This window comes from Oncorhynchus mykiss, chromosome 19 (genome assembly GCF_013265735.2).
Source record: "Oncorhynchus mykiss isolate Arlee chromosome 19, USDA_OmykA_1.1, whole genome shotgun sequence".
NCBI classification, from domain to species: domain Eukaryota; kingdom Metazoa; phylum Chordata; class Actinopteri; order Salmoniformes; family Salmonidae; genus Oncorhynchus; species Oncorhynchus mykiss.
Genome location: NC_048583.1, coordinates 51,139,870 through 51,164,382, shown reverse-complemented (window position 1 = coordinate 51,164,382; position 24,513 = coordinate 51,139,870). Strand labels below are relative to the sequence as shown.

General features: G+C 44.9%; 1 protein-coding gene across 1 annotated transcript in view; it reads left to right on the top strand.

Moving 5' to 3' along the window:
- ush2a (Usher syndrome 2A (autosomal recessive, mild)) overlaps window positions 1–24,513 on the top strand; it is a 486,438-nt gene that overhangs the window by 7,399 nt on the left and 454,526 nt on the right. The window contains exon 3 of the mRNA XM_036955034.1: window positions 2,054–2,219. Coding sequence (XP_036810929.1) covers window positions 2,054–2,219 — 166 coding nt within the window. The remainder of the gene's footprint in view (window positions 1–2,053; window positions 2,220–24,513) is intronic.

Below are 24,513 nucleotides of genomic sequence, written 5' to 3'. Positions count from 1 at the left end.
GGGGGGAGGAGGAGGGGAGCGGGGAGGAGGAGGGGGAATGGAGTGATGAATGGTCTGAGAGACAGAAGGATGTCTACACACTGTCAGCTCAACAGGTAGAGAGCCATGTTACAAAGGACTAAATCTGCTATATCATCAGAATTGATTGAACCTATTTGTTCTTAATGTAAGGTTATGGTTAGGCTTTAGGTTAGGGGGAAGGATAAGGATACCATTAAGTTTAGTTATGTTGCTGTGCTAATAAGGACCAGGGAGGGAGTGAGCTGGTTTTATTCTCCTTAGGGAGTTTCTCCTTAATACCTATCAGTATGCCAGACTCAGGATAACATGACACTAAAAGATGTGTCGCTGCACTCACCCTAGACACTTGTACCAGCCACACACACACATTCTCATACCTACCCACGCGGGCATGCACGCAAGTCCAGACACACACCCACACACACCCTGAGAGGACTGGCCCAGTTCTAAGTAGACCAAACCAGCAGAAACTCAAGCTACATTTCATTCCACAAAGTTGTCCCTCCCCTCTGCTCTGTCCCCTCCCCTCTGCCCTGTCCCCTCTGCTCCGCCCCCTCCCCTCTGCCCTGTCCCCTTTGCTCTGTCCCCTCTGCTCCGCCCCCTCCCCTCTGCCCTGTCCCCTCTGCTCTGTCCCCTCCCCTCTGCCCTGTCCCCTCTGCCCTGTCCCCTCCCCTTTTCCCTGTCCCCTCCCCTCTGCCCTGTCCCCTCCCCTTTGCCCTGTCCCCTCCCCTCTGTCCTGTCCCCTCTGTCCTGTCCCCTGTCCTGTCCCCTCCCCTCTGCCCTTACTTCATTTTCTCAAGTTATCTGGACTGAACTGAACAGGCAGGCAGGGCTGGGACACAAACAACACACACACAGTACACACACAGTACACATATTACTCACACTGGTGATTTATTGGGTGTGTTGGCCGGTGTTCATTAAAAGTAGGAGTTTCCCATAAAATGTGTTTGATGATGTTTAATATGACACAGAGTGTGTGGGTGGCTGCTCCTTTACACCACTGTAACAGCAGGAGGAAATCATGGTAAATATGATATGAGTAAATGTCACAATCACCCTCGTGTTTGTTAGGGTGGATCTTACCCTCTGTGGAAACATACAGTCTGTCTGGACCAGGGGTCTTCACCAAATAATTAGTCGTTAGAATACTAGAATCAACATGAACCTTTTTAATGACAAAAAGCCATTGTGGTCAGGGAGTTGGTCAACAACCATAGTTTGCCAGGTGCTGTGATAAGATATTGTGTAAAATGATGCAGTTGTTTTTGTACTAACTGCCAATACGCCAACATTCCATTCAAACAGTGCAGTCAATCCACAGACACTGTCTGACATCAGTTGATGAGAGGACTTAGACAAGTTGGAAATGGAACAAGTATTGTAACATATATTAGCAGTCACAGCTTTCCAGGAAAACAACATTTTTTACATTTATAGTCTGTTTACATATATTTTAGAGGCTATACAGAAAAGGGGTATAAAACTGTTATAAACTGTGTTTATAATTATATGATCCTATTCCAGGTTGACAATATTTTAGGTTAACAATCATCAAATTCTGTTACATCATTTCTGATGCATCACGTGTCTTACTTTTATTTTCCTCCATAAGTAAAACCAGGATTATACCTTTCTTTTATTTTCCTGCATAAGTAAAACCAGGATTATACCTTTCTTTTATTTTCCTGCATAAGTAAAACCAGGATTATACCTTTCTTTTATTTTCCTGCATAAGTAAAACCAGGATTATACCTTTCTTTTATTTTCCTGCATAAGTAAAACCAGGATTACGCCTATACTCCCATTAATTCTGATTAGACTAGTTTGGATTTCTCCCTGACCATATTTACCCTTTTCTGAAATCCTTTGTTTTTTTTTATAGCCCCTCTATGGTCTTCATTGAGTGGGCAGGCTTTTGTTCCAGCCCGCAGTAACACACTTGATTTAGCTTGTTATAGTCTAGTGGGCACAGAGTGTGTGTGTGTAAGTTGTTGTGTGTGTGTTTGTGACCCTGTCTCTCTATGTTCAGGATGGTGTTGGAGAAGAGTTCAGAGGAGCGGTTGGTGTTCCTGTTGACCGTGTCTGAGTCTGCGGTCAAACTACAGTACGGTCAGCCCAGCAGTCAGGTTGGCACTCTGACCTTCAGCACCCAGGGCAGACTCACAGTGGACAGGTGGACCCACCTAGCTCTACAGGTAAAAACCGGCTTCCCATACCTATCTATGTACCCTCCCCTGCCCTACACTGACCTGTGTTTTGAACAGGAGTGGATACACACCATACACACTCTGCCCCTGTTTAAGACAATTAAGTGATATATGTTGTCACGTTAGCTACGTTAGCCACGTCATTATGATAACATTATGATATTTTGTACACCTGTAGTAATTTTGAACGTTTTACTTAACTCGATGTGTGTGTGTTTGCTTGTTTGTGTCTGTGTGTTTACACCTTTGTGTTTTCTTCTGTAAGTGTCTGACCATATTTTATTTTCTGGCCAATAGACAGTAAGAGTATTGAAATGAATGTGCTCCCTGAGAACCACAGCAGGTCTGTGTTGAACTGGTGTCACTACACATCTAGAGGCTGGAGATGACGTATGGTCTGGAGGGTAATTATACTGGTAAACATCTGCTTTGGACCAGCTGTGGGTGCAGGGGGCCACACACACACACACACACACACACACACACACACACACACACACACACACACACACACAAAGGCACGCACACGCAGGCATACACATGGGTGTGTACATACACACACACACACGGACGTGCAGACACACAGAGGCATGCTCGACACACACACACACTTCATATATAACCAGACTGTGCCCACTGCTGTAATTCAGAGATTGTGTGGTGCAGGACTGAGGAGTGTCATCATTTTTTGTTTGGGACTTCTTGAATCACTTAAGAGCACTTATGTACTAATGTAGACTATGGTATATCCATTTTTACTGGAGGTGCACAGACAACATTGTATGTGACTCCTTATTGTGATCCATTAAGCCTATTTGGAGTTGACTACCTACTAACTTCCCCATCTCAACTCAATAGCTACCATGTGCTGTGTTTAAACATAATACACTGAGTTTACAAAACATTAAGAACACCTGCTCTTTCCATGACATAGACTGACCAGGTGATCCAGGTGAAAGCTATGATCCCTTATTGATGTCACTTGAAAATCCACTTCAATCAGTGTAGATGAAGGAGAGGAGACAGGTTAAAGAAGGATTTTTAAGCCTTGAAACAATTATGACATGGATTGTGTATGTGTGCCATGGGCAAGACAAAAGGGTAAATGGGCAAGACAAAAGATTTTTGTGCCTTTGAACAGGGTACGGTAGTAGGTTGCCAGGCGCATCAGCTTGTGTCAAGAACTGCAACGCTGCTGGGTTTTTATGCTCCACAGTTTCCTGTCTGCATCAAGAATGGTCCCCCACCCAAATGACATCCAGCCAATTTGACACGACTGTGGGAAGCATTGGAGTCAACATGGGCCAGCAACCCTGTGAAACATTTGCGACACCTTGTAGAGTCCATGCCCTAACGAATTAAGGCTGTTCTGAAAGCAAAACAAGTCCATATTTGGAAGGTGTTCCTAATGTTTTGTACACTCAGTGTAGATGTGCAATCTTAATTTGATCAGTATTGTCCCAGAGATTTTTTGTGTAATTTAAAATGTCAGACTTGATTTGCCCTAACAAAACTTTTTGCAACCCCTAAAAATATGTCCATGAATTACAATCCACATAATAATTCACATTTTCTGATGCTGTTATTTTACTCCTATGACAAACTTTTCAAATGAAGATAGTACATACACTACCGTTCAAAAGTTTGGGGTCATTTAGAGATGTTCTTGTTTTTGTCCATTAAAATAACGTCAAACTGATCAGAAATACAGTGTAGTCGTTGTTAATGTTGTAAATGACTATTGTAGCTGGAAACGGCAATTTTTTATGGAATATCTACATAGGCGTACAGAGGCCCATTATCAGCAACCATCACTCCTGTGTTCCAATGGCACGTTGTGTTAGCTAATCCAAGTTGATAATTTTAAAAGGCTAAATGATCATTAGAAACCCTTTTGCAATTATGTTAGCACAGCTGAAAACTGTTTTAAAGAATTTTCCCTGTTCCCTGGCATGCACTGATGACTGAAAATGCTTGCCGCACTGATTTTAGTCACTCGTTCTAATTTAGCAAGCTAACAATCAAATGTATTTATGAAGCCCTTTTTACATCAGCAGATGTCACAAAGTGCAATACAGAAACCCAGCCTAAAACCCCAAACAGCAAGCAATGCAGATGTAGAAGCACGGTGGCTAGGAAAAACTACCTAGAAAGGCAGGAACCTAGTAAGAAACCTATAGAGGAACCAGGCTTTGAGGGGTGGCCAGATTGAGATTATAAGAGTACATGGCCATTTAAGGCCAGATTGTTCTTAAAGATGTTCAAACGTTCATAGATGACCAGCAGGGTCAAATAATAATCACAGTGGTGTAGAGGGAGCAACAGGTCAGCACCTCAGGAGTAAATGTCAGTTGGCTTTTCATAGCCGAGCATTCAGAGGACGAGAAAGCAGGTGTGGTAGAGTGATATAGTCGAAAACAGAAGGTCCAAGAGGTAGCACGTCCGGTGAACAGGTCAGGGTTTCCTAGCCGCTGGCAGAACAGTTGAAACCGGAGCAGGAGCACGACCAGGTGGACTGGGGACAGTCAGGAGTCATCAGGCCAGGTGGTCCTGAGGCATGATCCTAGGGCTCAGGTCCTCTGGGAGGGGAGAGAGATAGGCGAGAGAGAATTGGAGGGGGTATACTTAAATTCACACAGGACACCAGATAAGACTGACCCTAGCCCCCCCGCTACAGACTACTGCACACATAGATACTGGAGACTGAGACAGGGGTGGGTCGAGGGACACTGTGGCCCCGTCCGATGATACACCCAGACAGGGACAACCAGGCAAGATATAACCCCACCCACTTTGCCAAAGCACAGCCCCCACACCACTAGAGGGATATCAACAAACCACCAACTTACTACCCTGAGACAATATTGAAGATCTTCTCCACTTCACGAGCCCGAGGGGCGCAAAACCGGACAGGAAGATCACATCTGTGATTCAACCCACTCAAGTGACGCACCCCTGCTAGGGACGGCATGGAAGAGCACTAGAAAGCCAGTGACCCCGTAATTGGGTCAGAGACAGAGAATCCCAGTGGAGAGAGGGGAGCCGGATGGGAGCCAGCCAGGTAGAGACAGCAAGGGCGGTTCGTGGCTCCAGTGCCTTGCCGTTCACCTTCGCACCCCTAGGCCAGCCTACACTCAATCATAGGACCTACTGAAGAGATGATTCTTCAGTAATGACTTAAAAGTTGAGACTGAGTCTGCTACTGTATAGGCAGACCATTCCATAAAAATGGAGCTTTATTGAAGAAAGACCTGCCTCCAGCTGTTTGCTTAGAAATTCTAGGGACAATAAGGAGACCTGCGTATTGTGACCGTAGCGTATCTGTAGGTATGTATGGCAGGACCAGATCGGAGAGATAGGTAGGAGCAAGCCCTTGTCATGATTTATAGGTTAGCGGTAAAACCTTGAAATCACCCACAGCCTTAACAGGAAACCAATTTAGAGAGGCTCACTGGAGTAATATGATACTTTTTTGGGGTTCTAGTCAGGGGTTTTTTGGGGTTCTAGTCAGGATTCTAGCAGCCATGTTTAGCACTAACTTAAGTTTATGTAGTGCTTTATCCTGGTAGCCGGAGAGTAGAGCATTGCAGTAGTCCAATATAGAAGTGACAAAAGCATGGATTAGAGCATGGATCACCAAGAGGTAGAATATATAGTGAAACAAACAGTGGTCCTAAAACGGAACCTTGAGGAACGCCGAAATGTACAATTGTCAGACGACAAATCATCCACAGAGACGAACCGATATCTTTCCGACAGATATCATCTAAACCAGGTAAGAACTTGTCCGTGCAGACCAATTAGGGTTTCTAATCTCTCCAAATGAATGTGGTGATCAATCATGTCAAAAGCAGCGCTAAGGTCTAGGAGCACGAGGACAGATGTAGAGCCTTGGTCTGACGCCATTAAAAGGTAATTTACCACCTTCACGAGTGCAGTCTCAGTGCTATGAGGAGGTCTAAAACCAGACTGAAGCGTTTCGTATACATTATTTGTCTTCGGGAAGGCAGTGAGTTGCTTTTTCCCAATGTTTTGAAAGAAATGAGAGATTCAATATAGGCCGATAGTTTTTAAAAAACATTTTTCGGGTCAAGGTTTGGCTTTTTTCAAGAGAGCCTTTATTACTGACACTTTTAGTGGGTTTGGTACACATCCGGTGGATAGGGAGCCATTTATTATGTTCAACATAGGATGGCCAAGCACAGGAAGTAGCTCTTAGTAGTTTAGTTGGAATAGGGTCCAGTATGTAGCTTGATGATTCAGAGGCCATGACTATTTTCATGAATGTGTCAAGAGATACAGGATTAAAAAACTTGAGTGTCTCAACTACTTCAGTTCTGTGCAGACTCAGGACAACTGAGCTTTGGAGAAATTCTCAGATTCAAAGAGTCCGTAATTTGCTTTCTAAGGATCATGATCTTTTCATCAAAGAAGTTCATGAATTTATCACTGCTGAAGTGAACATTTGCGACAGTTTTCAAAATACATTTGGGATTGTTCTTATTCTCCTCAATTAAGTTGAGAAAATAGGATGATGGAGCAGCAGTGAAGGCTCTTCGATACTGCACGGTACTGTCTTTCCATGCTAGTCGGAAGACTTCCAGTTTGGTGGAGCATCATTTCCGTTCCCATTTTCTGGAAGCTTGCTTCAGGGCTCGGGTATTTTCTGTATACCGGGGAGCTAGTTTCCTATAACATATGTTTTTGTTTTTAGGGTTGCGACTGCATCTAGGGTATTACACAAGGTTAAATTTAATTCCTCAGTTAGGTGGTCTTTTTTTTTTTTTGTAAATTGAAATTTGCTGTCATAAATGTTAGCCACACCTCCGCCTTTGCGGGATGAATAGGAGATATGGTCACTAGTGTAACCAGGAGGTGAGGCCTCATTTAACAGAGTAAATTCATCAGGCTTGAGCCTTGTTTCAGTCAGGCCATTCACATCAAAATTATGATCAGTGTTTAGTTCATTGACTATGACTGCCTTGGAAGTGAGGGATCTAACATTAAGTAACCCTATTTTGAGATGTGAGATATCACAATCTGTTTCAATAATGACAGGAATGGAGGAGGTCTTTATTCCAGTGAGATTGCTAAGGTGAACTCCGCTATGTTTTGTTTTGCCCGACCTAGATTGAGGCACAGACACGGTCTCAATGGGGATAGCTGAGCTGACTACACTGACTGTGCTAGTGGTAGACTCCACTATGCTGGCAGGCTGGCTAACAGCCTGCTGCCTGGCCTGCACCTTATCTCATTGTGGAGATAGAGTAGTCAGAGCCCTGTCTATGTTAGATAAGATGAGAGCACCCCTCCAGCTAGGATGGAGTCTGTCACTCCTCAGAAGGCCAGGCTTGGTCCGGTTTGTGGGTGAGTCCAAGAAAGAGGGCCAAATATCTACAAATTCTATCTTTTGGTGGGGGGTAGAAAACAGTTTTCAACCAGCGATTAAGTTGTGAGACACTGCTGTAGAGCTCATCACCCCCCCTAACTGGGAGGGACCAGAGACATATACGAGATGCCGACACATCTTTCTAGCTGATTTACACGCTGAAGCCATGTTGCGCTTGGTGACCTCTGACTGTTTCATCCTAACATCGTTGGTGCCGACGTGGATAACAATATCCCTATGCTCTCTACACTCGCCAGTTTTAGCTTTAGCCAGCACCATCTTCAGATTATCCTTTACGCCGGTAGCCCTGCCCCCTGGTAAACAGTGTATGATCGCTGTATGATTATTTTAAGTCTAATACTGCGGATAATGGAGTCGCCAATGACTAGGGTTTTCAATTTGTCAGAGCTAATGGTGGGAGGCTTTGGCGGCTCAGACCACATAACAGGTGGAGGAGAGACCTGAGAAGGCTTGTTGCTTAATGGGGAGAACTGGTTGAAAGTTTCTGTCGGCTGAATGAGCTACACCGGTTGAGCATGCCAACAGCATTTCTTTCCAGAAACCTTGAGAAAATTGTCCGGCTGCGGGGACTGTGCAGGGGGGATTTATACTACTATCTGTACTTACTGGTGGCACAGATGCAGTTTCATACTCTCCTACACTTAAATTACCCTTGCCTAATGATTGCATCTGAAGCTGTGCAGGCAACAAGGCTATCCTCACCATAAGGCGATAGTTCTCCTGTATATGAAGAGTACAGCGACTGCAATTAGATGGCATAGTGTTAATGTTACTACTTAGCTTTTTCAGCCGGTGGAGGTCCTGTAGAACCATGTCCAGATAAAGCGTCCGGGGTTAAAAAGTTGAAGGAAAGAAGTTGAGCGAGGAAATAACTAAGACGTTGGTAAATGTATTAAAAGTAAAAAAAAAAAAAGAAAGTTTGGCAGATAGCCAAGTAGCAACAAACAGAACAACAACACAGAGACCAGAAGTTGTGGGCGGAGCTAGCTAGCTAACAATCTTATCTCATCATGAATGAAGCACTTGGCCTAAATGATCTGCGCCAACTAACTAAACAAACATAAATGGTACAGGCAGTAACAGTGTTATTTTCGTATGAATGATGAGTCAGTGTTGACTTTGGCGCCAATCCAGTGTTCACACATAAGTAGCATAGATTGCTTGATAGCTAGCATTCTGGGTAGATAGAGCCTAACTACATTGCTGGTTAGCTAGCGAACTAACATTAACCAGGTGAGCCTGTGATGACGACAGGGTTGAAGTTTATTTAGGATTATTTACTTATTCAGATACGCTGTCGATGGCCGTGGCGAAGGCTGATCCTCACATTGTGACTTACGGGCTGAATGATGTTGAATGAGCAGCTCGTAGAGCTCCTTCTTCATTTCTAAAAATGACCACAAATGATCACACGTATTTGTTCATTCTGTGTATATAATATCAGTGCTTTATAAAGACCAATACACATTTTTCTTTGAAAGGCAAATAGTGGACGATAATATCGGTCAGCCGATATGTCGGTCAAGCTCTAGTGATGGGGCTTATTGCTGGTCATTTGTCTGTGGGAGGGAGGTAAGAAGGATGGGAGAGTGGGCGGGAGGTAGGTGAGGAGGGGGGAGAGGGGGAGGAGGTAGGTGAGAGGGGAGATGAGAAGGGAGGTGATGAGGTGGTTGAGAGAAGTGAAAGGCAAATATTGGACGATAATATCGGTCAGCCGATTTGTCTAGTGGCGGGGCTTATTGTTGGTCATTTGTCTATGGGACGGAAAACTGCTGTAATAGAGATTAAACAAGACGTGTCTGACATGAGACTGAAAAGGGAAGGTAAGGAGGAGGGGTGAGTGGGCGGGAGGTAGGTAAGGAGGAGGGGAGAGTGGGCGGGAGGTAGGTAAGGAGGAGGGGTGAGTGGGCGGGAGGTAGGTAAGGAGAGGGGAGAGTGGGCGGGAGGTAGGTAAAGAGGGGAGAGAGCGAGGAGGTAGGTAAGGAGGGGGGAGAGTGGGCGGGAGGTAGGTAAGGAGGAGGGGAGAGAGCGAGGAGGTACGTAAGGAGGGGGGAGAGGGCGAGGAGGTAGGTAAGGAGGGGGGAGAGTGGGCGGGAGGTAGGTAAGGAGGGGGGGGAGAGTGGGCGGGAGGTAGGTAAAGAGGAGGGGAGAGTGCGAGAGGTAGGTAAGGAGGGGGGAGAGTGGGCGGGAGGTAGGTAAGGAGGATGGGAGAGTGGGCGAGAGGTAGGTAAGGAGGAGGGGAGAGTGTGCGAGAGGTAGGTAAGGAGGGGGGAAAGGGCGAGGAGGTAGGTAAGGGGGGGGGAGAGTGGGTGGGAGGTAGGTAAAGAGGAGGGGAGAGAGCGAGGAGGTAGGTAAGGAGGGGGGAGAGTGGGCGGGAGGTAGGTAAGGAGGAGGCGAGAGAGCGAGGAGGTACGTAAGGAGGGGGGAGAGGGCGAGGAGGTAGGTAAGGAGGAGGGGAGAGAGTGAGGAGGTAGGTAAGGAGGAGAGAGTGAGGAGGTAGGTAAGGAAGAGGGGAGAGTGGGCGGGAGGTAGGTAAGGAGGAGGGGAGAGGTCGAGGAGGTAGGTAAGGAGGGAGAGAGTGGGCGGGAGGTAGGTAAGGAGGGGGGAGAGGGCGGAAGGTAGGTAAGGAGGGGGGAGAGGGCGAGGAGGTAGGTAAGGAGGAGGGGAGAGTGGTCGTGAGGTAGGTAAGGAGGAGGGGAGAGTGGTCGTGAGGTAGGTAAGGAGGAGGGGAGAGTGGGCGAGGAGGTAGGTAAGGAGGGGGGAGTGGGCGGGAGGTAGGTAAGGAGGGGAGAGTGGGCGGGAGGTAGGTAAAGGAGGGGAGAGAGTGGGCAGGAGGTAGGTAAGGAGGGGGGAGATGGGAGGAGGTAGGTGAGAGGGGAGATGAGAGGGGGAGGGAGGTAGGTGGGAGGGGAGGTGAGAGGGGGAGGATATAGATGAGAGGGCAGGTGAGAGGGGAGGTGGGAGGGGGAGGAGGTAGGTGAGGGGAGATGAGAGGGGGAGGAGGTTGGTGAGAGGGGAGGAAGGAGGTGATGAGGGGGTTGCGAGGAGGAGGGAGGTAGATGAAAAGGGGGGTGAGGGGGAGGAGGAGGAGGTAGATGAGAAGGGAGGTGAGGGGGGGGGGGGGGGGGGGGGGGAGGAAGCTCTGTTGCATTTCCTCGGTTTCTCTGTCTCATTTTATTGTTTCTCTAGCTCTGGGAACTTGTTTAGGTGTCACATTTCTGCTGAAGACTACTGGCAGGTCACGCCACTTAGAGTGACGGAGAAAGAGAGGGATGGAGGGAAAGTATAAAAGAGAGAGAGACAGAAAGAGAGCAGTGAAAGACAGAGTTAGAGATGTATATTCCGTGGGAGTCATCAGTGTGTCAGTGAGGGAGCATGCCTAAAGAACCCCAGAGGCGGTCTCCTATGTGCCTGTCTAAATCAGCATTATCACATTAATGTGTGTCAGACAGTCATCACTGCAAAACAGCCCACGTTAATCTTTAACAGCATTCAGGCCTTTCATGTTGACATTGCCTTTCTTCCCATCTGCTCTCATGTCTTATTTTATAAAAAATAATATTGCAGACAGATTGTGGCTTCTATCAGTGTAATTCTCTGCATCATTTCCAATCCCTCATAATGTTTTGTAAATACCGTACCAGTCAAAAGTTTGGACACACCGACTCATTCAAGGGTTTTTCTTTATTTTGACTATTTTCTACATTGTAGAATAATAGTGAAGACATCAAAACATGTAGTAACCAAAAATGAGTAAAACAAATCAATTTGAGATTCTTCAAAGCAGCCACCCTTGATGACAGCTTTGCACACTCTTGGCATTTTCTCAACCAGCTTCACTTGGAATGCTTTTCCAACAGTCTTGAAGGAGTTCCCACATATGCTGAGCACTTGTTGGCTGCTTTTCCTTCACTCTGCGGTCCAGCTCATCCCAAACCATCTCAGTTGATTGAGGTCGGTGATTGTGGAGGCCAGGTCATCTGATGCAGCACTCCATCACTCTCCTTCTTGGTCAAATAGCCCTTACACAGCCTTGCACAGACCTTACACAGTCATTGTCCAGTTGAAAAACAAATGACAGCGCAAACCAGATGGGATGGCGTATTGCTACAGAATACTGTGGTAGACATGCTGGTTAAGTGTGCCTTGAATTCTAAATAGTGTCACCAGCAAGCACCCCCACACCATCACACCCACTCCTCCATGCTTCACGGTTGGAACCACACATGCAGAGATCATCCGTTCACCTACTCTACATCTCACAGAGACACTGCAGTTGGAACCAAACATTTTACATTTGGACTCATCAGACCAAAGGACAGATTTCCACCGGTCTAATGTCCATTGCTTGTGTTTCTTGGCCCAAGCAAGTCTCTTCTTCTTATTGGTGTCCTTTAGAAGTGGTTTATTTGCAGCAATTCATCCATGAAGGCCTGATTCACACAGTCTCCTCTGAACAGTTGATGTTGAGATGTGTCTGTTACTTGAACTCTGTGAAGCATTTATTTGGGCTGCAATCTGAGGTGCAGTGAACTCTAATGAACTTATTCTCTGCAGCAGAGGTAACTCTGGGTCTTCCTTTCCTGTGGCGGTCCTCATGAGAGCCAGTTTCATCATTGCACTTGATAAAACGTTCAAAGTTCTTGAAATGTTCCGCATTGACTGACCCTAAAGTCTTAATGTAATGATGGACTGTCATTTCTCTTTTCTTATTTGTGTCACAACTTCTGCCGAAGTCGATGCCTCTCCTTGTTCGGGCGGTGCTCAGTGGTCGACGTCACCGGTCTTCTAGCCATCATTGATCTATGTTTCATTTTCCATTGGTTTTGTCTGGTCTTTTTACACACCTGATTCCAATCCCATTCATTAATTGTTGTGTATGTAACCCTCTGTTTCCCCTCCTGTCCATGTCAGAGATTGTTTATTGTTATGTTCATGTTTTATGGATTGGTGTGCGACGGGTTCTTGTACCCGCATTTATTTTATTATGGACTTTGGTTTTGGAGTTTGTTTTAAGTTATAAAAATACTCCATTTATACCATATACTCCATTTATCCATTTTTTCCTCCAAACATAACAATGGTCATTATGGCCAAACAGTTCTATTTTTGTTTCATCAGACCAGAGGACATTTCTCCAAAAAGTACGATCTTTGTCCCCATGTGCAGTTGGAAACCGTAGTCTGGCTTTCCTTTTTTTTTTTTTCCTTTTTCTCCCCATTTTCGTAGTATCCAATTGTTGTAGTAGCTACTATCTTGTCTCATCGCTACAACTCCCGTACGGGCTCGGGAGAGACGAAGGTTGAAAGTCATGCATCCTCCGATACACAACTGCTTCTTAACACAGCGCGCATCCAACCCGGAAGCCAGCCACACCAATGTGCCGGAGGAAACACTGTGCACCTGGCACCCTTGGTTAGCGCGCACTGCCTGCCACAGGAGTCGCTGGTGCGCGATGAGACAAGGAGATCCCTACCGACCAAGCCCTCCCTAACCCGGACGACGCTAGGCCAATTGTGCGTCGCCCCATGGACCTCCCGGTCGCGGCCGGTTACGACAGCGCCTGGGCGCGAACCCAGAGTCTCTGATGGCACAGCTGGCGCTGCAGTACAGCGCCCTTAACCACTGCGCCACCCGGGAGGCAGTCTGGCTTTTCTATGGCGTTTTGAAGCAGCCTTTAAGGTTATGTCAATATAGGACTCGTTTTACTGTGGATATAGATACTTTTGTACCTGTTTCCTCCAGCATCTTCACAAGGTCCTTTGCTGTTGTTCTGGGATTGATTTGCACTTTTCGCACCGAAGTACGTTCATCTCTAGGAGACAGAACGCGTCTCCTTCCTGAGCCGTATGACGGCTGCGTGGTCACATGGTGTTTATACTTGTGCACTATTGTTTGTACAGATGAACATGGTACCTTCAGGCGTTTGGAAATTGCTCCCAAGGATGAACCAGACTTGTGGAGGTCTACAATTTATTTCTGAGGTCTTGGCTGATTTCTTTTGATTTTATCATGATGTCAAGCAAAGAGGCACTGAGTTTGAATGTAGGCCTTGAAATACATCCACAGGTACACCTCCAATTGACTCAAATTATGTCAATGAGCCTATCAGATGCTTCCAAAGCCATGACATCATTTTCTGGAATTTTCCAAACTGTTTAAAGGCACAGTCAATTTCGTGTATGTAAACTTCTGACCCACTGGAATTGTGATACAGTGAATTATAAGTGAAATAATCTGTCTGTAAGCAATTGTTGGAAAAATTACTTGTGTCATGCACAAATTAGATGTCCTGACCGACTTGCCAAAACTATAGTTTCTTAAAAGAAATGTGTGGAGTGGTTGAATCACTCAAACCTAAGTGTATGTAAACTTCCGACCTCAACTGTACACACAGAGAGAGAGAGCGAGAGAGAGAGAGAGAGAGAGAGAGAGGTGAGTTGTACCTGGCATAGGGTCAGACCTCCCCCTACCTCGCTACTGATCCCCCCCTTCACACTCTCACTCGGCCCCAATGCCACCCAGAATGACAGAGACGGATTGTCAGTCTGACTGAAGGTGAGGTTTGTGTGTGTGTGTCTGCATCTGTGTTAGTGTGTGCGTGTCTGTGTGAAGGTGAGGCAAGGTTGCTGCAGTGGAGAGAAGCGGGCACCTTTACGCCAGCCCTCTGTCCGCTGGCAGGGGAGGGGAGAGGGCATCAGCCTGGCATAAATTACATTTATACACCTTCAGAGAGAGAGAGAGAGAGATGCATAGGATCGTCTCAGCTATATTTAGTCCAGTGTTACTGAAGCTGTTTTATACTGTAGAATAGAATAGATTATTATTATTATTATTATAATTTTGTGGGTGCTCATATTTGTCCTATTTCACACATGTACAAGTCAATACAAGTGTGAATTTGATTTTTTTTTTTTGCGTAATGACAAACTCCCCCTGAGACATCCTCGGAGAGTTGGGTCACGGCCAGGGTCACCATTGTTCAGCACCCCTGGAGGAGTTAGGTTTAAGGGCCTTGCTCAACAGATCAACAGATTTTTCACATTGCCGGCACAAGGATTCAAACTGCCGACATTTCGGCTGCTAGCCCATTGCTCAAACCGCTAGGATACCCAAATTAGAAGAACGACCCGAGCCCTATGCAGATAGTCTACTGGGTGAATTACCACAGGGCCCAGACGTGAATAGGTCCAGCTTCTCTGTTGTTGACATCTAGACCTACCCACAGAGAGACACAGAGCTACTGATTCTTCACATTACATTACAGTCAGTGTAGATGATGTGACTGGTAGATGAATCAACAGGGCAGAGTGGCAGACTGTCTGGGAATGACCATATGAACGTACTCAAGGAAGGATTTGAATGAGGTTGAATGTGATACATGGAGTTGACTGATTTGAATGTGACATGATTTAAAATGAAGAACTGACTGATTTTAATTAGGTCTATGTGATATTAGTTGATATGAGTTTAGAGTGTAGCTCGAAGGAAACACTGTCAAACATATTCATCTCTATTCACACTTCTGTATGCCATTGTCCCCAGGCTATGTTAGAGCGGCAATCTGACCTTGTTACCTTACAGAACGCCCTGGTTGGTTTAAAACTTGTACTTATTGTGGGAATGACTAACTACATGATGTTCTGTAGTTCTCTCCAGAATGTTTCAGATGGACTAGATATTTATTCAGTGGATGGTTCTCCCAATGATCGGCCTCCCGCCTACAAATATCTGGGCATTTGGATTGACAAAGAGTTCATGTTTAAAAAACATACGGATGAACTAGTGAAAAAGCTAAGATTTAAAGTGGGCTTCTTTTTTAGAAATAGATCATCCAGGCTGTATCACAACCGCTGTGATTGGGAGTCCCATAGGGCGGTGCACATTTGGCCCAGTGTCGTCCGGGTTTGTTCTTAGCTGACTTGCCTAGTTAAATAAAGGTTACATTTAAATATACTTGATAAATAAAAACACATACCAAATTCATTTAAGGACCAAAAAACTGACAGCTGTACCATATAAATTGCTAAATATTTGGGAATTGATTTTCGATGTACCCATTCCATTTATGATACGCAAAACAACGGCAGATTCCAAACTTCAATTTTTTTTTTTACTATACAGAATTCTTGCAACCAATAGAACATTTATATAAATATTTTATTTTATTTATTTCACCTTTATTTAACCAGGTAGGCTAGTTGAGAACACCTTTATTTAACCAGGTAGGCTAGTTGAGAACACCTTTATTTAACCAGGTAGGCTAGTTGAGAACACCTTTATTTAACCAGGTAGACTAGTTGAGAACACCTTTATTTAACCAGGTAGGCTAGTTGAGAACAAGTTCTCATTTGCAACTGCGACCTGGCCAAGATAAAGCATAGCAATTCGAGGGCGGCAGGGTATCCTAGTGGTTAGAGCATTGGACTAGTAACCGAAAGGTTGCAAGTTCAAATCCCCGAGCTGACAAGGTACAAAATCTGTCATTCTGCCCCTGAACAGGCATTTAACCCGTTATTGAAATTAAGAATTTGTTCTTAACTGACTTGCCTAGTAAAATAAAGGTAAACAGAAAAACATACAACAACACAGAGTTAGGTAGGTAGGTAGCAGCTGGTGCTTCACACAACTCTCTTAAAAACACAATTATTCCCATTGAAGAACCACTTTGGGTGTTTCAGAGTACTTCCATTCTGTTTTACATTTAAACTCCCTCCAAACACCAGATCTCAGCTTACTTTTCATGGTTTTACTACACAATTATAGTTTTAAATGGGGGGGTCAACATTTTTCCACAACACCCCTCTATAGATGTAGAGAGGCTGGAATAAAGAGAGTGAGAGGGGGAGAGAGCAAGAGAGAGTGAGATGGAGAGCAGCGGCAGCCACTGATTGGCTGAATACCCGGGGCGCCAGATGGTTTGGGTTGTCAGCAAAGCAGTATGACAGAAATATGATGCCAAGTTCTTGAACTGCCTGTAGTTTCTCCGAGAAGATGTATAAAGTGATCTGTGCATTTGAACAACAGCATCAGTACACCTACACTACATTTCCAAAAGTATGTCGACATGTGCTCGTTGAACATCTCACACCAAACTTTACAGTTGGCAGTATGAGAGCGGGATTGGAGAGAGAGAGAGAGAGAGAGAGAGAGAGAGAGAGAGAGAGAGAGAGAGAGAGAGAGAGAGAGAGAGAGAGAGAGAGAGAGAGAGAGAGAGAGAGAGATTGAGTTTTTATAAAACCTTTATTTTTTACTCAAGTGTTAACATAAATAATGACACACTGCCTTTTCAGAAATGAAATAACAAATGTAATTCCTAAACAAAAATAAATACATAACATATACATTCAACTTATTTCAGCAGCAAAAAATAATTTCCCCTCCTCTACAAAACAAAGTGCTCCTTCGTAAGCCCACTTCTCCTCAAATAATAGGAGATATTTTACAGCTGAAAAGAACTCAAAATCTACTTTTATTCTTGCTTTCACTAAACCTTTAAAAACACATCTTACATCCTGCCCATATCCCGTTTCTATCTTATGTTTCCTACTCAGAAAAATTGACATCTTAGCTTGTCCCAAAATAAAATTTAACATTTGACATTTTCTTTTCTGTTGTTTACTATATTGAAACCCCAAAATAAAAACAGTGTTATTGAAAAACTCCCCTACAGCTTTAAACAAAGATTCCAACATTTCCAATAGCGGTTTTATCCTCTCACACTCCATAAAACAGTGAAAAATGGTTTCTCTTATATTACAAAAAGGACATCCATCTCTAACATCTGAGTTAATAACAGATACAAAAGCATTAACTGCAATGATGCCATGTAAAACCCTCCATTGCATATCACCAGTACCCTTTTGTAACGGTGGTTTGTACAGTGCTCTCCATGCTGGCTTTACCTTGTCATCAATGCCCAATTTTACCCTCCATGGAGTATCTTTTCTATTTTTCAATTTATCTTTATTCAACACCTTGACACACCCCCTATACAATTCCTTCCCATTCACCTCATCCAAACCCACCTCCTCCAACCCTCTCAAATCCAGCAATAACGCCTTTCTTTCTGACTCTGGGATATTTGGTGTAATCCCTAGTTTTGGAAATGAGACGTCTTCATCTTGCACCTTCTTCTTGTGGCTACTAAGCATATCCCATTCTTCCGCTGACAGAGCCTTCCTACAGCTCCCCAGCATTTGTCCGACAATCCTTTCCGACCTCATCCCCAAATGTTCTGCCACCCTTCTTCCATCCATTAAGGCGGGCCCAGCCATGGCCATTAACTGTCTTAAGGTGATGATTTTCCCCTTCACCAGAATCTTGGAGAAATGTGGAACAGCTGCAGTTGTACAGTCCAGTCTCGCCCCATACACCAGAGGTTCCTCCAACAGCCAATGCACTGACTCCGCTGAAGTTCTTCTGGACACCTTCATTATGCTCCACACTCTGAGAAGGCCTCTATAAAACGGAGGTACTCCCTCCCTAGAAATCTGGCTACTATCAACCAGAAATAAAGCCTTCTTTAAACCTAATCCTCCAACCCTCTGTAATATAAGACCTGCCACCCCTCTCCACACCACATTTTCCGGTCCATAAAGCAGCCTTTGAATGAACTGAAACCGGAAAGCAGCAGCCCTACTAGCAAGATGTACAAGACCTTGTCCCCCCTCCTCTTTTGACAAATACAAAACACTTTGTGGAACCCAGTGATATTTATCCCAAAAGAAATCCACAATAATTGCCTGTATCTTAGCCAGAAGGCCAGATGGTGGTTCTAAAACTGACAACCGATGCCACAGTGCAGAGGCAATCACATTGTTAACTATAATAGTGCGCCCTCTATATGACATACGAGATAGTAACCAACGCCATCTCCTCATCCTCCCTTCCACCATTTCAACCACCCCACTCCAATTTTTTTCCATAGTCCCCTCATCTCCTAGATACACTCCAAGATACTTAAAACCTCCCTTACACCATTCTAGCCCCCCTGGCAAAGCCATGATCCCTCCAGACCATTCTCCAATCTGTAAAGCACAACTCTTTTCCCAATTTACCTTTGCAGAGGATATTCCCCTAAAACGATCAACCATTAGACTCAAGCTATCCACCTCCGCTTGATTTTTCACTAACACAACTACATCATCAGCATAGGCTGAAAGACGAATAGGAGGAATATCCTCTGAAAGGCACACCCCTGCAATGCGACTTCTAATGCTATTTAGTAGTGGCTCTATAGCAATAGCATATAACATCCCAGACATAGAACATCCCTGCCTAATACCTCTACACACTTTAAAAGGAGCACTCAAACCACCGTTAACTTTCAATACACTTTCAATGTCACCATATATCACCTTTATCATGGCAATAAAACCAGAGCTGAACCCAAACGCCTCAAACGTGTGCCATAAATATTGATGTTCAACTCGGTCAAATGCCTTTTCCTGATCAATTGAAATTAGACCAGCATCCAACCCAATAGCCCTAGAGACGTCCAAAAAATCACGAATCAGAGAAATGTTATCCCCTATCTGCCTGCCAGGAACACAGTAGGACTGATCCGTATGTATGATTTGCCCCATCACCTCCCTCAGCCTGTTGGACAAAGCCTTTGACAATATCTTATAATCAGTACACAATAAAGCCACCGGCCTCCAGTTCTTCACCTCCCTCGGGTCACCCTTTTTGGGCAGTAGGGTGAGGACAGCCCTTCTGCAGCTTATTGGTAGTAACCCTCCGGTTAAACTATCATTAGCTACTTCTAACCAATCCTCTCCCAACATAGCCCAAAAAGACTTAAAAAAGTCAACGGGAAGCCCATCAATGCCTGGTGCCCTTCCATTTTCCATGCCTTTTAATGCAGTGTATAAATCCTGCAAAGACAATGGTTGCTCAAGCTCAACCTGAGCTTCTGCAGGCACCTTTGGGAGCCCATCAAAGAACTGCTGTGTCACTGTTTTGTCCTCTTTGTACTCACACTTGTAGAGCTCAGCATAGAACTCTACTGCCCTCTTTCTGATTTCACTAGGGCTAGTGAGCTCTTGTCCAACAGCTGATTTGAGACAATGAATAATTTTTCTTTGTCCATTCTTTTTCTCTAAACCAAAGAAAAATTTGGATGAGGCATCCATTTCAGATATGCCCTGAAATTTACTTCTCACCAGTGCCCCCTGTGCTCTGATACCCAGCAGATCTGCCAATGCAGCTTTTCTCCTCTTGAGGGCCTGAGTATGGCCTCGATCTCCTGTGGTCTCAACCAACGTCATGAGTTCCACTATTTCAATCTCTAGGGCTTTCATTGATCTGGTGATATCCTTGGTGACATTCCTCGTGTATTGATTACAAAATTGTTGAATCTGTATTTTCCCTATATCCCACCATTGTTGAAGGGATACAAAACTGGCCTTTTGAGCCCTCCACCTCTCCCAAAAAATACTGAAACATTTCCTGAAGTGAGCATCACTCAATAAAGTTATATTAAAATGCCAGTATGCGCTTTTAGGTTTTACATCATTAATGAACACCACCTCTGTTATTAAACAATGATCAGAAAATCCCACTGGAGTTATCACACTTGATTTACAGACCTGAGATTGATGCTCAAAAACATAAAACCTATCTAACCTGGCCATAGAGATGATGTTCTCTCTCGCATGCGCCCAGGTGTACTGCCTTGTTCCTTCATGTTGACTCCGCCAAATATCACACAGTTCATTTGTTACAATAAGGCGTTTTAAAAACGTCCTTGAGGCTATATGAGGTTCTTGGTGATTTCTATCTAAATCGCTAACTGTGCAGTTAAAATCCCCAGCAATAAACAAATAATCTTCTTTGTTACATTTCTCAATGGTATTTGATAATGTCTCTAAAAAACATACCCTCTCAACTGTCACCACTGGGGCATATACATTTATCAGACACATATTGATGTTTTCATACCTTGCTCTAACTTTTAATAACCTCCCCTCAACTACCTCTTCAACCTCATATGACAAAGGCAAAAACCCTTTTGAGAACAAGATAACCACACCCCCACTTTTTGAGTTTTTATGACTACACACCACTGTCCCCCCCCACTCCTGTTGCCACATAACTTCATTTTCCAAATTACTATGCGTTTCTTGTAGAAAAATTATGTCACTTCCCTTTCCCCTCATTAACTCATACACCATGGCTCTTTTTTTAACATCTCTTGCCCCATTTACGTTTAAAGAAGAGATCTTAAAACTGCTCATGGATAAGAAAAAAATACAGAGGAAGATACAGCCACCACATCTCTTTACAGAGTTAAAACTGCAACTGAACTCTTTCATTTTCTTTAGAATTTGCATCACTTATTACTCTCGTGACCACTTTCTTGAGTCTAGCAATTTCAGGGCTTTTCAAACCTCCCCCTGTAATTTTTGACATCAGAAACTTTGCTGATTCAATAAACAATTCACGTTCAGGGAAAAAAATCAGTTACATTGTAATCCTGCATATATTTCTTCCCTTTTGTCAACTTCAGAAATTGACGTATCTTCTCGATCCCATACCTCCCTTCCACCCCATCTATCTCACTATATTGTTGTGACGCGTCAGATGACTCACTCTCGCTATCCTCCCCAGAAGAAAACCCCATCTCTACAACCTGTTCATCTTCACCTGATTTATCCATCTCTACCTTTCTCTTAGAATTAGACCCTTCACCACCCCTTAAATTCTTCCTTTTACTCCTCGGTATTTTGAAAACATCCGCTTCTTTTTCCGTTATTTCAATCTCCTCTTGACCTCCAATTTCATTTTCCAGCACCACCTCAGCGACGGCAGTCGCAATCTCACCTAGTGTTTCCCCTCCCTCTTTGTTCTGATCTACCACAATTGCCCCCGTATCCACAATGCCTTCCTCTCCTACTTTTCCAACCACATCTGCCCACCTTCTCTCTTCCCCTACACCTGTAGTATTTTCATCCCTTCGCTGTGGTACGTTAGTTGCACCCGCACTAAAGCTACTACCAGGCTCAGCGCGTTCATTCTCGGGACAATTACGCACCAAATGCCCCTCTCTTCCACATCCAAAACATTTCATTGATTCAGTAGATGCATAAAAGACATAATCAAATCCATCAATCTTAAAACTAAACGCTAAATTCAGTTCATCTCCTTCCTTTTTTAAAATCATATGCACTTGTCTCCTATGAGACACGACATGTTTCAACAACGGAGATTTGCATCCAAAAAGAACCTTCTTTATTGTAGATACGATTTGACCATGGCGAGATAACTCTCGCTCTAACACTTCATCTCTAACAAATGGTGGCACGTTAGAAAGCATAACTTTCTTCGCAGGATTCATAAGCGGAAATACCGGCGTCTGTGTCTCCCGCAACACAACACCCCTCTCAACTATCTTATTCACCTTTTCAATTGAATCTAAGAATATCACTACAGCGCTATTCATCCTTGAGGCTGATTTAATGCTATCATACCCAATGATAGCACCCACAGCCAAGCTACATTCTTCCACTGAACATCCAGCCGCAGCAGGAATTTTTACTCCATGCCTCCGACTAAGTTTTTCAAACTCTACATTTCCGCGAGTGGCCATTGCAACCAGCCCCACCCGCTGGTTGTGCCCTCGCGAAAAACCAACCTCAAAGATCCCACCACCCCTATACGTGCTTAGTGATAGTTAAACAATATACCCTTAAAACAACTAAACTAATCAATATATATATATGTACATACCAAAACCCAATAGAGTGAAAAGAAATTCCATTCGTTCTCACAATCACTCCTGCTTGACGACTCACTCCCAGCATGCACTCCGAGAGAGAGAGAGAGAGAGAGAGAGAGAGAGAGAGAGAGAGAGAGAGAGAGAGAGAGAGAGAGAGAGAGAGAGAGAGAGAGAGAGAGAGAGAGAGAGAGAGAGAGAGAGAGAGAGAGAGAGAGAGAGAGAGAGAGAGAGAGAGAGAGAGAGAGAGAGAGAGAGAGAGAGAGAGAGAGAGAGAGAGAGAGAGAGAGAGAGAGAGAGAGAGATCCCATCTTGTTAGCTGGGATGATTTCTGAAAGAATGCAGTGGTATGCTTTGTGTTCAAAGGAAAAGTCTCTCCGGAGTTATAGCCTTTATTAAAGCACTGAATAGTCAGTCCTCTCATATGGGATTCTTCCCTCTCCCCGGAGACAGTTTTCTTTTCTTAAATCAACTATCACGCTAGTGTTAATATATATATATGGCCCGGGTCCTCATTGTGCTATAGGCCGGCGGTGATATAAAACATGTATATCCTGGACTGGTAATTGTATCTTTAGTGTACTTGACTAGAACAAATGTGTTTCTCCCATGGCTGTGCTAATGTGATAAAGGGAAAAATTGGCAGTTCATCAGAGCTTCTGCTGAGACGGGGGCAGGGAGAGAGAGGGATGGAGGGATGGAGAGGGATGGAGAGAGAGAGAGGGAGGGAGGGATTGAGAGGGAGAGGGATGGAGAGAGAGAGGGATAGAGGGATGGAGAGAGAGAGAGGGTTGAGAGAGAGGGATGGAGGGATGGAGAGAGAGGGATGGAGAGGGATGGAGGGATGGAGAGAGAGAGAGGGATGGAGAGGGATGGAGAGAGAGAGGGATGGAGGGAGGGATGGAGAGATGGAGGGATGGAGAGAGAGAGGGGGATGGAGGGATGGAGAGAGAGAGGGATGGAGAGAGAGAGATGGAGAGAGAGAGAGGGCTTGCTGCTTCCTTACCTCTGTACCTCCTTTACAGCATCAATAGCCACCATGTGACTCTATTCCACCTTTCTATATCCAGTATCCTCTCCCCCTCTCTTTCTCTTCTCCTCTCTCTCTCCTCTATATTCCCGACCCTCTCTCTCCTTCCCTCTCTCCTCTATACCTCTCTCTCCTTCTCTCTCTCCTCTATTATCCCGACCCTCTCTCTCCTTCCCTCTCTCCTCTATACCTCTCTCCTTCTCTCTCTCCTCTATATTCCCGACCCTCTCCTTCCCTCTCTCCACTATTCCTCTCTCTCCTCTATATTCCCGACCCTCTCTCTCCTTCCCTCTCTCCTCTCTCTCTCCTCTATATTCCCAACCCTCTCTCTCCTTCCCTCTCTCCTCTCTCTCTCTCTCTCCTCTATATTCCCGACCCTCTCTCTCCTTCCCTCTCTCCTCTCTCTCTCCTCTATATTCCCAACCCTCTCTCTCCTTCCCTCTCTCCTCTCTCTCTCTCTCTTCTCTATATTCCCGACCCTCTCTCTCCTTCCCTCTCTCCTCTCTCTCTCTCTCTTCTCTATATTCCCGACCCTCTCTCTCCTATCTTCTCTCTCTCTCTCTCTCCTCTATATTCCCGACCCTCTCTCTCCTTCCCTCTCTCTCTCTCTCTCTCTCTTCTATATTCCCGACCCTCTCTCTCCTTCCCTCTCTCTCTCTCCTCTATATTCTCGACCCTCTCTCTCCTTCCCTCTCTCCCCTCTCTCTCTCTCGCCTCTATATTCCCGACCCCCTCTCTCCTTCCCTCTCTCTCTCTCTCCTCTATATTCCCGACCCTCTCTCTCCTTCCCTCTCTCCTCTCTCTCTCTTCTATATTCCCGACCCTCTCTCTCCTTCCCTCTCTCTCTCTCCTCTATATTCTCGACCCTCTCTCTCCTCCCCTCTCTCCCCTCTCTCTCTCTCGCCTCTATATTCCCGACCCCCTCTCTCCTTCCCTCTCTCTCTCTCCTCTATATTCCCGACCCTCTCTCTCCTTCCCTCTCTCCTCTCTCTCTCTTCTATATTCCCGACCCTCTCTCTCCTTCCCTCTCTCCTCTCTCTCTCTCTCTTCTATATTCCCAACCCTCTCTCTCCTTCCCTCTCTCTCTCTCTTCTATATTCCCGACCCTCTCTCTCCTTCCCCC